Source organism: Trachurus japonicus, chromosome 6, assembly GCF_045865225.1.
Source record: "Trachurus japonicus isolate A0001 chromosome 6, Traja_1.0".
NCBI lineage: Eukaryota > Metazoa > Chordata > Actinopteri > Carangiformes > Carangidae > Trachurus > Trachurus japonicus.
In genome coordinates, this window is record NC_140912.1 from 13900598 (window position 1) to 13915733 (window position 15136).

The window sequence follows — 15136 nt, forward strand, 5'->3', positions numbered from 1 at the left end:
GACATTACTAATACTACAGAAAGCTGCATACATCTTGTTTAGTTGTCTTCTTGTATGCGCTAAATGGCCAATGATCACACCCTGGCAATAGCATCACAGTTAGAGACCATTTTATGATATAACAGCTCTAGAGGAAAAAAGGGTGTTCATAATCTACATCTGCAGAACTATGATGAAGTCATTGATTTTGGACTTCACAAAAAACTGACAACAAATTTAACAGTCTTGTTCATTAATTTATTACACAAAAGATCAATTTACAATACATACAAGTGAACACAAATGAATGCTGCTGTGTGTTGAAAACAGTAAATGTTTTTTAATGAGCTAAGATACAAGTAAAACTGAACTTAAGACATTTGACTTTCAATTATGTACTGTATATTTACACCATAAACAGATTGACTCTAACAAGATCTAACAATTCTATTAAAATTCAACTGTTAAGTTGGTTTCACATATTTATATAGACAGAGTATTTACTCTTTATATAGACATAAAATGAAATGCTATTATCATCCCCTTAGACAGTAACAGAAATAGAAATGTCCTATGCGGACTACAATACACATAGATCTGTATTGTGTACTGTACAGGTTTCAGGTAATTATTCTTGATGAAGAGGTTAACAGTAAACACTGTGTTTACACAGACATTGCTGTAAGTTAAGCAGAACAACATGTAAACATTTGGTTATGAAGACCAGCTGCTACCATCTTGTCAACCTGCAGCACTAAACCCTTTTATCTGTCAATACTTTGGACAATACAAATTTTGTAATTCTTCTCCTCACACGCAGCTGTTAGAGGAAGCTGCCTACTTTGCTGTGTATGTGCTAATATTGGCTTCTCAGTTCCTGTCAATTATAATACAGCTGTATTGTCTCATGCCAGAAACCAATAGCTCAAATTTAGAAATGTCAGAATGCCATCTATTGTTTGCTGGTTTTGGTGAAAAAGACAAAACAAAGTTGCCGTGACCAGTGAAAATGCTGCACTTAAAAAGATATTGTAGCTGGTTCATTATGTCAAGTGCAAAGTGTCAGTTGCAGAGTGTGCGTTAAAAAGGTGCAAAGTCACACTGTTTTGCAACCGGAACGATGTCAACCAACACACTTGATGCAGGCTGTTGCTCTCAGGAAGTGCTGCTTCTCTTTCTGGTCCTTGGTCTTCTTTTAAGTATTTCTTCCTCTTGGTCACTTTCACAGTCCCTCTGAAAAAAAGTGTTTGAGTTCAGTCACAGTTCTTTACAGAGAACTCATAAAATCATTACCAATAATTAGTAGCTGCATTCTAAAAGAGCTGCAATGTAACGCTGGGAGTCCAATGTCAATATTTTTACTCGCTTTCTCAACAAGACTTACATTATGAGATTCATTATTTAATTGATCATTTTCACATTGCATAATAAATAGATGGCTGCTGCAGTAGCCAGGCAATGCGGCTTAGCATAAGGACTGGAAGCAGAGAGGGACAGCTACTGTATAGCCTGGCTCTGCCCAAACTGTCAGCAAATCCAAAGCAAAAGATTTAACACCTTAATATCTTGTGACAAGTGTAAAATTAAAATTCAGAGTAGAAAAATCAAAGGAAATGTAATCCCTTGTAAAATAAGAACTTTTATATTTTCCCCATGGTTTTTGTAGTAATTAAACAAAGGAAGCATAAAGTGATAGTTGGGGGTTGGATTTCGTTACTTCCAGTCAGAGCCAAGCCAGCTATTTCTTCCTATTTCCTTTCCTTTACACTGAGCTAAGATAACCTTCCGGTAATTATAGATATTGTACTGTAAAAGCTGTATTAATCCTCAAAATGTATTCATAACAAGAAAGCAAGTAGACCTATGCAAATTTCTAAAATATTAAACCTCTGCATCCAGACCGAGCCATGGCTGTTATCTAAACAACAGTGTGTTCTCACCCCATCTTGCTCAGGCAGCTTGTTGCCCTTCTTCATGATCCGTGTTAAGTGGTTGCACAGAGCCACGATTCTGAATGACAGCTGTAAAAGAGGAAGTCTCAGAGTCAGTCAAGATTAATATCTTTATAACCCTGACTTGTTTTAAGGAAATAATCCATCTGAATCCTAAATGCTACACTTTACCTTCCATCTGCGTCTGGCATACTGTCTCCTAAAGTTCTCCAGGTTTACCACCGACAACCTCTTCACCATGGCCTGTCTGGGATTCAGAGGCTGCAGAGACACATTGAAGGATGAAACAACAGAAAAGGTATCTCTCACATTAATCTGAAAATTAAGGTGATCAACAGAATGCTTATCGGGCCTGTGTTTCACGATAGGTTCTCAAATGCAACAGGAAATAAACTGCGGTTACACAGATTGAGTATTGTAACTGCATTGTAACAAATGAAATATGATATGTTATAAATAATCAACATTTATTTCAGTGGTTTTGACAAAAGTTTTTAAATGTCAGTGTGCACGTCATATGCAATCAAAAAGTGTCTGCTTTGTCGAGCCGCTAAAAAAAACATTGATAGCAAGGTGACACGTAATGTAAAACACACAGGATCTTATCATAGATGTTGTTTTTTCCTGTCGGGTCTTCTATGGTCGGGTCATAGAACATTACAAAGAAAGAAATCATTTTAAAAAAGTTTTTAAAAGAAATAAATAAATAAACGTAACCTTCATTAAAAGGGCATATTTGGGTCTATATAAAATAATCTGGGAAAAAATCATTTATAATCACAAAAGTTACTTTACAAGTGGATAAAAGACTAAAAACATTTATATACAGTTTAATTTAATTGACTGGAATGAAAAAAATAAAGCAGAATTTGTGATCTTCTGTTACATTCCATTGAGAAAAATTGTCATCCCTTGCCCTTGTCTCGCCCTGACATGTTAAAATAATTCGGAACCAACATTTACCATCATCATGACCTCACTGCCAAAATAAACAGCCATCAAATTGCTTCATCAGAGAAAGCAGTTGTGTAATCTTTGGTTAGTAGCACATAAAGTTGAGGATAATAATAATACTGTTCCACAACTGGAGTTTGCCACCTAAAGAAACATTTTTGTGAAATGTGCTTCACTCTGTTGGCTAAAGTTAAGATCCATACCACCTGTTTTTGTCTGTTGCAGCCATATGGTGCTTAGCCTAGCTGCAAGCTAAAAACTTCCTGGGAGTCACATAGGCATGGATCTGTTAGCCTTAGCCTAAAATACATCCATGGTCAGTTGGTCACAGTAGCCTAAGCTAACAGCTAGCCTGAGCCTGTGCAAAGGTAACAACAAGTACATGTTATATCAGAACAAAAGTGTATTTCCATCAGTCACTGCACCTTGAGAAAGTAGGGCAGACACAGCTAGACTAGCTGTTTAACCACATTTCCAATCTTTGTGCTATGGTAAGCCAACTCTCGTCTGTGTGTAACTAAGTGTTTACTCCACAAAAGTGATATTCATCTTCTCATTTAACTCGCGAAGGAAATAAATAAGTACTTCTGTTTTTCCACAAAGTTGCACTTGAATACCAGTTCTTCTTTTAACTGGAAAGTATATTGTTTGCAGAGCACAAAAGCAATAAAGTAAATGTAGCTAAAGACTACACAGCTTCAAAAAATTGTGTTGCTGAAAAAAAAAATCCATGTGCCAAAATCATCTTATATATATATATATATCATCTTCAAAAACATGTTAAGAGCTTTAAGTTTAATAAAAATGTATCTTCATCTGTGCACGTTAGCCAGACTCTGTGAGGGGTTGTTTGGCCTCAGGACACAGTTCCCCTCCGCAGGACTGATGCAGCAGCTCCTTCAGCGCCTGCTTCACGTCCATGTTCAGGCTGCTGCTGTGGATGCTGCTGTTGGCTCCTTCTGGATGCAGAGAGCTCATCACCTCCTGCAGCCACTGCATTTCAGAGTCTAGCTCGTGCCTCAGAGCGTCCAGCTGGGTCTGCCTCTGGCTGTACTTTCCACTGATGCTCTCCAGACTGGCATCTACGGCCTTCATGTCCTCCTGCAGCAGCCTCCTGGTGGCCTCCGCTTTACGAAACTCGTAGTGGATCTGGGAGAGCTGCTTCCTTGCAGTCTCACCCTCCTCCTTGTACCAGGTCTCCTTGTCATTGTAGATGGAGAGCAGTGCCTCGAGGTCTCCCTGGAGAGCGTGGTGGGACCCTGCCACCTCTGATAGCCCCGTTTCCATCAGGCTAATGTCTTCCACCACATGGGCGAAACGCTCAAAGTTGGCATATGTGTTGTTCTGGGGCATGCCTGAATGCTGCTGGATGGTGTACTCCTTCAGACGCTTCAGCTTCAGCGGCTCCACTTTCTTCTCAGCCTCCGGGGCGGCGTTGTCCTCCTCTACGTGGCCGGAGGACTTCAGACAGAAGGGTGGAGGGGGGACACTGAGTGAGATGATGTCTCATTGTTGACTCATTGTCTTTGAAACACACGCAGCGGTGAATATCCCAGCAGAGGTGGCACTGTAGGATTAGTGTGTGACCCTACAGCAAAAGCCATTGCAGGTAAAAGCGCCAAAAAAACAACAACAGACATTCCAGTTGAGTGTGTTAAGTTTCCTGGTTTCATGCTCATGTATCCAAACAGGATGGAGACTCCACAGCAAAACAGTTTTCCCATGCATTTCAGCAGCCAGCATCCGAGTAGACTTCTTTGAGATTACGGGGGGGGGGGGGTTAAATGTCCATGCCGTTAAAAAAACACAATTAATGAGATGTTGCGTCACTTTTATCACTTGCATGTCATGTCTAGACAAAAGGACTATTTCAGACTGCAAAAAGACAGCTGTACAAGATGTGTCGTGCTAACTGTGTTGATAACTGAAAGGGGAGAAACTATTCCCAGGGGTGTGAGGCTTGGTGGGGCTGTGATGGAAACAATACACTGTACAGCAACTGTTATAAACATTTTTTTTTTTCAGCAAGCGTTTTCAGCGAGTGTTTAGGCTTAAGTCAAAGTTTGGGAACTCCTTTGCCCGTTTTGTTTTTATAAACAAACCTTTTACCCTGTTTTGATGAGGACTGATGTTTCATGTGGGTGGGTGGACTACTGTTGACCATAGTTATTAAGAACACACAAAAAACATGCTACAATCCAACATAAATGAAGTGTACCTTAATCCAGGGATGGTTGAGGGCGTCTTTTATGGTCATTCGTTTTCTAAATTGATAGGAGAGAGAAGACGAAAATGCAGCTGAGTAAATAGACTGAACGACTGTGGAGCATGTTGGTCAGTCATGCATTATGATGTGAGTCTCATACAGTATGCTGCATACCAGTATCACTTTCACAGGAATATTTGGTGTCTTTTCAGTGGAAACACATGTTCAACAATAAGAACAGAATCACAAGGTACAGAGAAGACAGGTGTTATGTAACACGCTGTCTGGGGTAATTCGTTTACTGGGTAAATTATGTTTATTTAGCTTATCTTCTTTAGTCTATTACATTGTGTACCCAAATCCTTGCTCTAGATTTCTGTGGACTGATTGGCCTTTCATTCTCCGTTGGATCAGGATTTCACATTTTATGCACTCGGGGTTTATGCCAGTGAAACCTCTAATGCTTGGGCTTTGTACTGGAATCGTCAGACTTGACCTTTGGCCTTCAGCTGTTTGTCAGAGACCCGTTCTTTTACCTCGTGTCCTTCTCCAGGAGCTGCCTGATGAAGCTCTTGGCCAGCTCGCTCGTATTGCTGAAGAACTCTTCGTCGAACTCATAGCTCATGGCGGAGATGTTTCCCAGTGTTTCCTGCTTTGTGTCACCGAGGAAAGGTGACGCACCGCTCAAACTGAAAGAACAGCGGAGACATTCACATGCTGAATAAGACCTCGCTCGATAATCTCTTTAGGTACATTAAGATTCCCCATTCATAACTATGAATCACCCCCACTTACAGTATGTATGTGATGACTCCGATGCTCCTGTGAAAAACAGCACAAGGTTAATCCAAACTTATGCACAGCAACCTGTTGTATGGAAGGCAGCAGAGTCAGAGGTAATTAAAGGATCTTACCACATGTCTGCCTCCAATCCCAGTGGCTCATAGTTGACTATCTCTGGAGCTGAAAATAGACAGCACGCACTCCTGTGTTACAAACAGGCCAAACACAAAGCCTCCTCTTAAAATGTTCTTCAGTGCAAAGTACATCTCACATAAAACACTCACCAACAAATTCAGGAGTGCCAAAAATGTTTTTGAAATCTGCCCCGGCTTCTATTTTGTGTGCCAGTCCAAAGTCTATGAGTTTGATGCGGGGTAGAGGAACGTTCCTGTCCAGCAGCATTATATTCTCAGGCTGAAGGGCAAAAACAACAACACAGAGGGGCATTTGTCAGAAGATTTCCACTATTTCCAAGATTGGGTAATACACAAAGAACACTAAATTACAGAAGTTACCTGATTGAAGCCACCTTTTACGTAAGCATGAAGAAAAACATTGCAATGGTTATTACGTCTTACATAATCATCTCTATGAGAAGATTTAATTTTCTCTTCTAACTCATAGTAAGAAAGCAAATTAGCAAATAAGAATAAACTTCCTCAAAGCGATTAAGGTTCATTTTTGCCAACAGAACTTAAGACTTTACTGTGTGAAAGGCAACAGTGAGTGACGAAGAACTGTAGCTGTGTATAAACAGGACAGTGACTTTCACAGAGAAGTGTGGGTGGCAACGCTCTCTGAAAGTCAAGAGATAACCTGCTGGTGTCTGTATCTGAGAGTCTGGACCCCAGCCACAGAAAACAGGAAGGATGTGTGATTCAGAAAAGCAAGACTCTACTGACACGTTCATCAGACACCTGCTATATATACGTACATACTGTGTATACTGTATGTATGTGTCACATGCTCGTCCTTGCATATACATTACAGTGCAGTTGTTGCGGAGGTAAATGATTTCGACTCTCAACACAAGACAAATATAGTTTTACGTGTGATGCACAGACGGAGCAAACTGTACCTTTAGATCGAAGTGTGCGATCCTCTTTGAGTGGAGGTACTGGACTCCATCCAGGACCTGTTTGATAAACTGAGTGGCCTCCTCTTCACTCAGAGACTCCTTCTGAGCCAAGAAGTCAAACAGCTCTCCTCCAGAAACCCTGCAACACACACACACACACATACACACACACTTAGTGACTCATCCTGCGGGCTCAAATAATCTGAAGGGGGGTCTCTTCAATTTTATCTCAAGTGTGTTCTCAGGATGTGGATAGGCTTATCTCGGATGCTTTACATATGTTTGTTTGTGTAAAGATTAGGGTCTGCTATGCCTCACATCATTTTGTCCTACTTTTAAACCATTGTAGTTCTACATAAACTTCTACTTCAGAGCTGCAAATGGTATAAAGCGTCCTTTGACCACCGGGCACCTCATACGCATGAGGTTCCTTTACCTTCAGACAAAGAAACATAATAAAGGAATAACTGAATGATGAGCAGTGTGCAGCTAACAGTCTGTCAGTCAATTGACCCAAGATTTGACTGGACTGTGCTTTTAATTAGTCCTAATTGGGGCCCTCCATGTTCCCAGGCACTCTCTGAACCCAGACTCAGGCCTCTTTTTGAAAACATTCCTGTGTTTCCTGGTGAAAGGCTTTAAACAAACAATCAATGTACAATAAGATCATGAATCATATTGTGTGTACATGTTTGGATGGTTGAAAGCATCTGGATATCATGACTTTGTTGAATCGTGCAGTGACTCACAGTTCAAGAATCAGCACCACGTCTGTGCGGTTCTCGTACACATCGTGCAGCGATATGATGTTTTGGTGCTGGAGCTCCTGAAGGATGCTCACTTCCCTCTCAATCTCCTCTCTTCTTACGCCTCGTCTGCTGGCCCGACTCTGGCGCTTCTTGATGAACTTGGCAGCATATTCGGTGCCGGTGCTCTTCTCTGTGCAGCGTTTCACTATGGCAAATTGCCCACTGCAGACATAAAAAAGACATTACTTACTGTTTATATACAGTATAATACATAATTTACCAAATTTTAAACTCTAGATTATTTTATTATCCTTCATTTGTGTAATGTTTTGTGGAAACAAAATTCTACATAACTTCTTAACAATTAACCACAGGATACAGGTGAAGACAGATGTCTGGAAGGAAGCCCCACGTCAAACCCAGCTGAAATATTGTGGTAGAGTTCATCACTTCCTGTTTCCTACCCAGACAAAGAACAATCGGATGGGCCAGCAGTGTGGACAGAGCTGCTGTCCTCCTACTTCAGCAACCTTCCTGCCAAGTTTCTGGCCATCCTCAAGTGAAAAAATCCCAGAAACTCTGAATATTTCACAACAGAGGTGTGGCTTGGAGACCATCTCTCAGTGGGAAATTGCTTCATTTTTCACTGTGCTCTTGTTTTGTATATCACAGTTCGACTATGTGTAAAATTTTCCATCTTTGTCACTGTCCCCTAACATAACTACACAGTCATTTCACTCGTACTTGACCCACTGACAGGCTGAATGAAAACATCTTCCAGCGCGTCTGTCGCCCAGTTAAATATATGCTGTGAGTCTCCACGACTTTATCATCAGACCAGTCCTTGTTATCTCAGACTTGACTGAGCCTGCTGCTGCCGCTCCTGCTGCTTTACATGCTTCCTGCTGCTGTAGGTTGACCTGCCCGCTCTATACATAACATAGACTGTGAAAATAACCCTCTTATTACTCACTCATCAGTCATAAGGCACAGAAAGTCATGAAAGTGAGTGTAGTGTCAGAGATAGTGAAGATTTTCTTTGTATGGAGGATGAGCGATGTCTTTGGATATTTAGCCATGTAAAGAACATGGTGAGATGAACTACATTTAAGCTGATGGACCCATGAGTTTGCAAATTCTCCAAAGCAGCAGAGACACCTTGTATTTTTAGACACTGTGAAAGAACATGCAGAGGGGGGACAAGATAATAACTGGCAGGCATTTCATATATTTTGGACATAACTGTCCACACAGGGTGGCTGTGAGAGGCTACCCAGTCTGTGTCCACTATCATCACGGTGTCTAGTGGGGCTAAGAATAGCCTTGCTTTTCTCCACCTGCCACCTCTCTGCTGCTGTTACCACTGCTGCTGCTGCTGCTGCTGCTGGGGAGAAAAAAAACATCCCGCTGTGCTGGAGGAGTGAAACGAGAAGTCCCGTGGAAAGGATGAGTGCTAAGAGGAGCTGAGGGATAAAAGAAAACCGTGTAAAAACATATGGATACTTACTCTGCTGCTCCCAGTGCCCAGTTGTTATTTCAACCAGCACTTGTACTTTCAAAAAAGGGCTTACACAGAGATAGCTCCAGCTCATCCCAGAACAAATACATGGATTAAGTACAATCAAGTGACAGGATCATCCCTGTGGTTTAAAGCAGCCACAGTGACTTGTTAAACTTAATTTAACAGCATCATTGTGGGATGGGTGTGCTAGCTTGCTCTTTTTGAGACACACCCTGTCCTGTGCTTACTCAGTTCTACAATCACGTGTGAGAGCACTCGACCTCCTATTACATTTGCCTCACTCAGAAACAACAAAGCAACAGCCACTGAGGTGTATTTTCATCTCACCAGCACGGGCCCATCTATTACACTGGAGGGAGAACCTCTAATATGATGCAAATATGTACAGCTACACTGCAGAGTAGTGAGCGGTGAAGTCTGTGCAGGTCTTTCTCACTGTAATGTGTTTGAACGCTTGAAGGTTTATGACTCAGTAAAGCTTAGAGAGGTATCTCATAAATTGCAAAGCCCCGAGCACCTATCAAGATCATTTAATTTGTATCAGAGCAAAAACAACACACCATCAGAATCAGATTTTGTGAACATGTCCCAACAGGGAATGCAGGAGAGAGGGAGAGAGAGTGGGGGAGGCATGTTCATCGTAACAAAGAGTTACACACACTGCAAAGGGAAAATCAAAACAGCAAGGGCGGGGTGATGGACCATAGTAACGAGGAGTCTCAAACGGTGCCTCTGAATGTTCTATTCACAGGATATCTGCACCCCCGAGACATCCCAGAGAGGCTGACCCTGTTAAAGATGACTATGATAATGTGTGAACTGAAGAGGAGGGTAAAGTCACACAATGAATTCCACTTGCGAGTACCCTCAGGAGGAGGAGCAGTCACATGGCAGGACAGCAACAGTGTCCTCGATTTGCCTGTTAAGCAAGACTGAACAGAGTAAACCCTCGTGTTGCCAGTTGTAGCCCCCAAACGCGAGAAAGCACACAACGCAAATGTCAGTGTCAGGTCTTGGGGCTTTACTTTAGTGTTGTTAGGACGTGTAGAGTAACAGCAGAGAGAGAAGAGAGAGCAGTGATGCTGGGAGTGGTATTCCACAACGGGCCAGGCGTGCCGGCTGTCTTAGCCCTAAGCCGGCCAGTGGGGCTGAAAGTACCATCTCTCCACAGAGTTTCCACTTCCAACAGCTGAAGGTTATTATCCACAGCCAAGGTTGGAGGAATGCTCGGACTAGTGGCGCCGGCCCAATATTTAAACACATTTCTCAACTGAACAACCTCAGGGACGGCGTGACAGTGAGAGCCAGATTCATAATTGACCAAACCCTGTCCCTAACCACCTCTACCATCTGTACAGCCAGTGTGAAGGGATGCAGCTCAGACCTCTAAAAATGTGAGTCATCATTGTAAGAAAACATCATTTATTTTGTAATATCGGGGAAAAAAATAAATCCTTCATTTCCACAAGTACACCACTTCATCTGCTGTTATTATGAAGAAATACATACACATTCATACCCACATATTGTTGGGGACGCTGTAGATCTCCACTGGTTTTTAAGTGGTCCAGTGTCAACAAACCACCTGTGGCGTAGCACGGCTGTATGGGTGTTTGCCGACAGTAACGGGATGACCTCTGTCACACAGGAACTCTGGGAATGTCCAAGAGGTCAACATGGAGTTCCCTCCGCCAGGCTGCACTGAATAAACACATTTTTCACCCACTGAACAGCAAGAATGTGTGTTCCTCAGAGCTGACTACATGCATTCTTGACCTGCTCCTTGTCCATGCGTGTCTACTCTCCTTGCTATATAAATCTTGTACTGTAAATCCCTTTGGAGAAATTCTAGCACTTCACTACGTTCATCAGGAGCACCTGTCTGCCTCTCGCCTGTCAGCTCTTTCCACTTCAACACATCTAGTATGTGAGTACTGCTGCCCTCCCCGCATCCTCATCCAGGAAAACAAACATCTGAGCCTTCAAAACATTTGCCTGATCAACTTCCTTGTTTTTTCTAGAAATTACAAAGTGAGGACTCTTTGCATATCTGTATGGTGAGGTCTGTTTTTCTTTTCCAAGTTCCTGCTTTAGGAATTTTAATAATTTAATGGCAAATGGCTACAGTATACAGTAACAATGACAACTCTTTGACAATGAGGGACACTGTTGCTTTCAGCAAGAGCACAGTAATATTGTTACTAATTTACCTGATGTTTAATATGTCAAATGTCAACGATCTTTAGCGTGTTAATATGCTGACATTTGGTTCAAAGTACAGCTGAGGCTGATGGGAATGTTGTTTGATTTGTAAGCGACCTATTTGACTGTAAATCACAAATTCAAATTTTGACCTTATGGCAGCTCCAGATTAAAAGTTTAGGGATCACAAAAGTGATTATAATTCACCCCGATGTGGGTTTGTAAATGTCATGACGATCCATCTGTAGTTTACCAGTTGTTGAGTCTCACCAAAAAACAAATACGTCATCTTCATAGTGGCACTGGAGGAAAGGCCAGGGGATCATCAAAGTCAGTGGGGTTTGGCCTCTGGAGACCATGAATGTCTGTTGAAGATTTCATGTAAATTCATTCAGGACTTTCAGTCTGAAGAAAAGTGGCGTGCGGACCGACCAACCAACCGACAGATCAACACTGTCAATCACAGGGGTCTGGTGGAAGTGTGGTTAATAACACCAACCAATGTGAGATGTGTGAAGGAGTCACCGTGGATCCACTACTGTATGATGTAAGATCAGTATTCACAGATTTCAAAACTGAGCGGAAGTTTACAAGCCTTTTGTTTTTGTTCAGGCATGCACAGACAATAGTGCTTCCTTTCCAATAGTGCATCCTGTGATTTTTTTCCCCCCGTTCCTTTATTATGACTAAGTAAGATGATGTTACTGTATTTTCATTCAGCAAGTGTTGCGTGACCGTGACAATATCAGCTTCTAGTAAAGGCAGAAGTAAAACTACACTATAAGAGTTCTCAGATCAAACACACTCTCAGTCATGACCAAACATGGACAAGTATGAATGTGTTGTTGACAGGTAGAGTTCACACAGTCCACCATCTGTCCAGACTAGGTCCTTTTTTCTCAGCCTTGCCTTGATGGTCACTTGCATAACAGCTCACCAGGGCCTTAATAGTCTCATGGGAGTGCCAATGGCAGCTGTGGGCCCACACTGAGACACTTCCTACTGTATGTCATCATCAGTGTCATCACTCAGATGGCGAGACAGGTACAGTTGTCGGTAAATGCCTCACGTCTCAAGCGAAAGGTTGTTTTACAGATAGGCTTACCTAAAACTCTCTGTCAGCGGTGGAAAGAAACACTGACTACAACTGTGTGGGGTTTTGTGACATTAAAACCTGTCAACAGGGACATGGGTATGATGAATTGACTTTCCTGTGATGAATGGCTCAACAGTTCCATGGCGCTCAGAACATTAGATACTCCAGACCAATCCGTTTTTGACCCTGTTCATCAAGTTTCCCCACCCTCTTGGAAGGACAGTTGAGTAACAGTTCCACTGTGGTGCACAACGGAGAGGTCTCAACCCATGAGGTTCTGACAACATGTGGGTGGAGTGGGCTGTATCCCCCCAACACCGACTACAAAGCTGCACAACAGGACTAAAGTAATACGAGCGTAAAATTCAGCTGTTGAGGTGGTGATAAAATTCTCCCATGCGCTCTTGTTCTTGTGGTATGTGGCTTTTTAGCATCGAGTTTCTGTTTCTCATGACAGTTCAACTCAACAGATACTGTACAAGGCTCAGTTCTCCCTCAAACAACATGTTTTCAGCATAGTGATTTCAAAATCAGCCAAAATATAATGTCAACCCCTAACCCTTCTAGACCATCATTTAAACATCTTGGAAAATAAATCTAATGAAGTTTTTATAAATGTTTTTAACGTTTAACTAAATTGATATTAATATTAAAAAATCACTTATTTTAGTAGGTCAGCATAAGTCAATATCAATAAGACCACCCATTGAGTTGCCAGGTTATAAATAGTATGACACTTCAAGTCATTAATGAAAGGTTACATTAACATTAGAAATCCACAATACGTCTAATCTTTTAAGAAGCAGATTAATTTATTGCAAAAACACAATTAATTCAACTGTAAAACAATAAAAGTATAAATGCTGGAAACAAAACCCGTCTTCTAAAGTCATGCAAATGCAGCTGGAACACTAATTTCAACAGCAAGTCTTGGTTTGTTCAGGGTGTGTCAAAGAGGCTGTGCAGTAAAAGGGCAGCAGACAAAAGGACATAGTGTATATTTTGATTAGTAATGAGATGTTACAGGTCAGATGCTTTCACTTCACAAGTTCACACCCTTTCAATCTATTAACAAGTGGTGAATATGCCCAAGCTGTCCTTCCTTTCAAAATGAGGTTGTCGCTTCCTCAATCCATATTGCACTCGCCAACTTCCTATAATCTATTTCCCCATGGGAAACAGTTTCCTTGATGCCTGCTCTGCACAGGTTTGATTAGCACTCCTCCTCAACATTTACCTTCAACACAGTGATCCACCGCCCAGAGTCACCCAGAATTGCAACATCAGCTCAAATTTATTTCTCCTTCCTGGACCAAACACTCAGTGGCCAAACAGAGCTTGTGTTCATAGAGTGCGCTCACTTCTGAAACTTCATCTCTCGCTGTAAACTTCAACCTACTTAAACAGGGCGAAACTCCCTATTTCAAGTATTAACATGCCAGCTGTTTGCACGCTTATACATACAACCACGTGGACCACCGTCTTGTGAAGCATGCAGGGGAGAGACTGTGACTCATAACAAAGTGAGGGGGAAACATTTCCTGTGGTTGGAAAGAAACATCTTCAAATAACGGATTTAAGAAACACTCACCTGCCTAGCTCCTCTCCAATTTCATAGAAATCATCCACATTCTGTTGCTTGAATACCGCCATGCCAGGTGTCTTCATCGATGTAGCTTATCTCCTTGATATGCACCACTTCAGCCTGTCTATCTCCACAAGTCCAACCCTGTGGGTAAAAAGAGTCACAAATCAGCAGTGAAAATATTGGCTGCAGGTTTCAGCATGCAGCAGAGCATTCCACTAAGACGTGTACCTGCTTTCTCCTTCCTGTGTACAAAGCCTAAAACACTGAAACAATTGCAAAGGAAATAAAAAAGTACACTTAGTCTGCCTTTTACTGGACTTAACACTGATTATTGGCTTAAAAATTCAGTAAGTACAACTCACAAAACTCCGCCAAGCTGAGCAGTATGACAGACTTCAGTATTCATGATTATAACGGGATTACAAATTAAAAGAAAAGAGCTTTTTGGGTAATTAGGGCAGGGTATCTGTTGTGAAACATTTTGTCTGGCAAACAGGCTGATGCAGGCAGAAGCTTATTCTTTTCAAATATTAGGAAATAACCATTATTCCTACTATAATAAGGTCAATATAAAACTAACCAACTGTACAGTGTAAGCATGGACACATTGTGTGTGCATACAACTGTGAAGAAGAAAAAAACTTAACTGAAAAACCACAAACTTCCCATTCAGTAAGTTTCATGTCACTCATGAAATGTGTCAATAAACTGGCTGCAGTTAAATTTTGTGTCTTACCTTCTGTCAGAGCTGCTCCTAATAAACTTGCATCAGTTCCCAAGTCTCCTACAGCTGGTCTGCTCCTGACATGTCTGCAGCTCAGTCACAAAACTGCCCCTTTAACGTCTCTGTTGTTCTCCGTCACTTACGGCAGTCTGCAGAAGTCCCGCCCCCTGATGGCTCTATTATGAAACTGTAGCATGAGAGAGACAACTATCAGTAAAGGTGACTAACATTAACTGGTGTTTGGTCTGATCTAGCAATTAAGGAACTGAGTTTTACTAACATGGGCGGTTTTCATGAACACTT

The 15136-nt window shown here is 41.7% G+C and overlaps 1 protein-coding gene across 2 annotated transcripts; it reads right to left on the bottom strand.

The window, feature by feature from the left end:
* Positions 1-223: 223 nt before the first annotated feature.
* dapk2b (death-associated protein kinase 2b) lies at positions 224-14970 on the bottom strand. 2 transcript variants are annotated; one of them, XM_085779086.1, is made up of 12 exons: positions 14846-14970; positions 14113-14250; positions 7702-7923; positions 6953-7091; positions 6159-6288; positions 6006-6054; positions 5887-5913; positions 5628-5780; positions 5104-5149; positions 2103-2192; positions 1920-2000; positions 224-1212 (listed from the first exon to the last, which is right to left on the bottom strand). In XM_085779086.1, exons 2-12 carry the CDS (start codon positions 14187-14189, stop codon positions 1135-1137), a joined length of 1092 nt encoding a protein of 363 aa, XP_085635212.1. In that variant the 5' UTR covers positions 14190-14250; positions 14846-14970; the 3' UTR covers positions 224-1134. The 2 variants fall into 2 exon arrangements, with proteins under 2 accessions (XP_085635212.1, XP_085635211.1); XM_085779085.1 differs by lacking the exons at positions 224-1212; positions 1920-2000; positions 2103-2192 and adding an exon at positions 3326-4346.
* Positions 14971-15136: the final 166 nt, after the last annotated feature.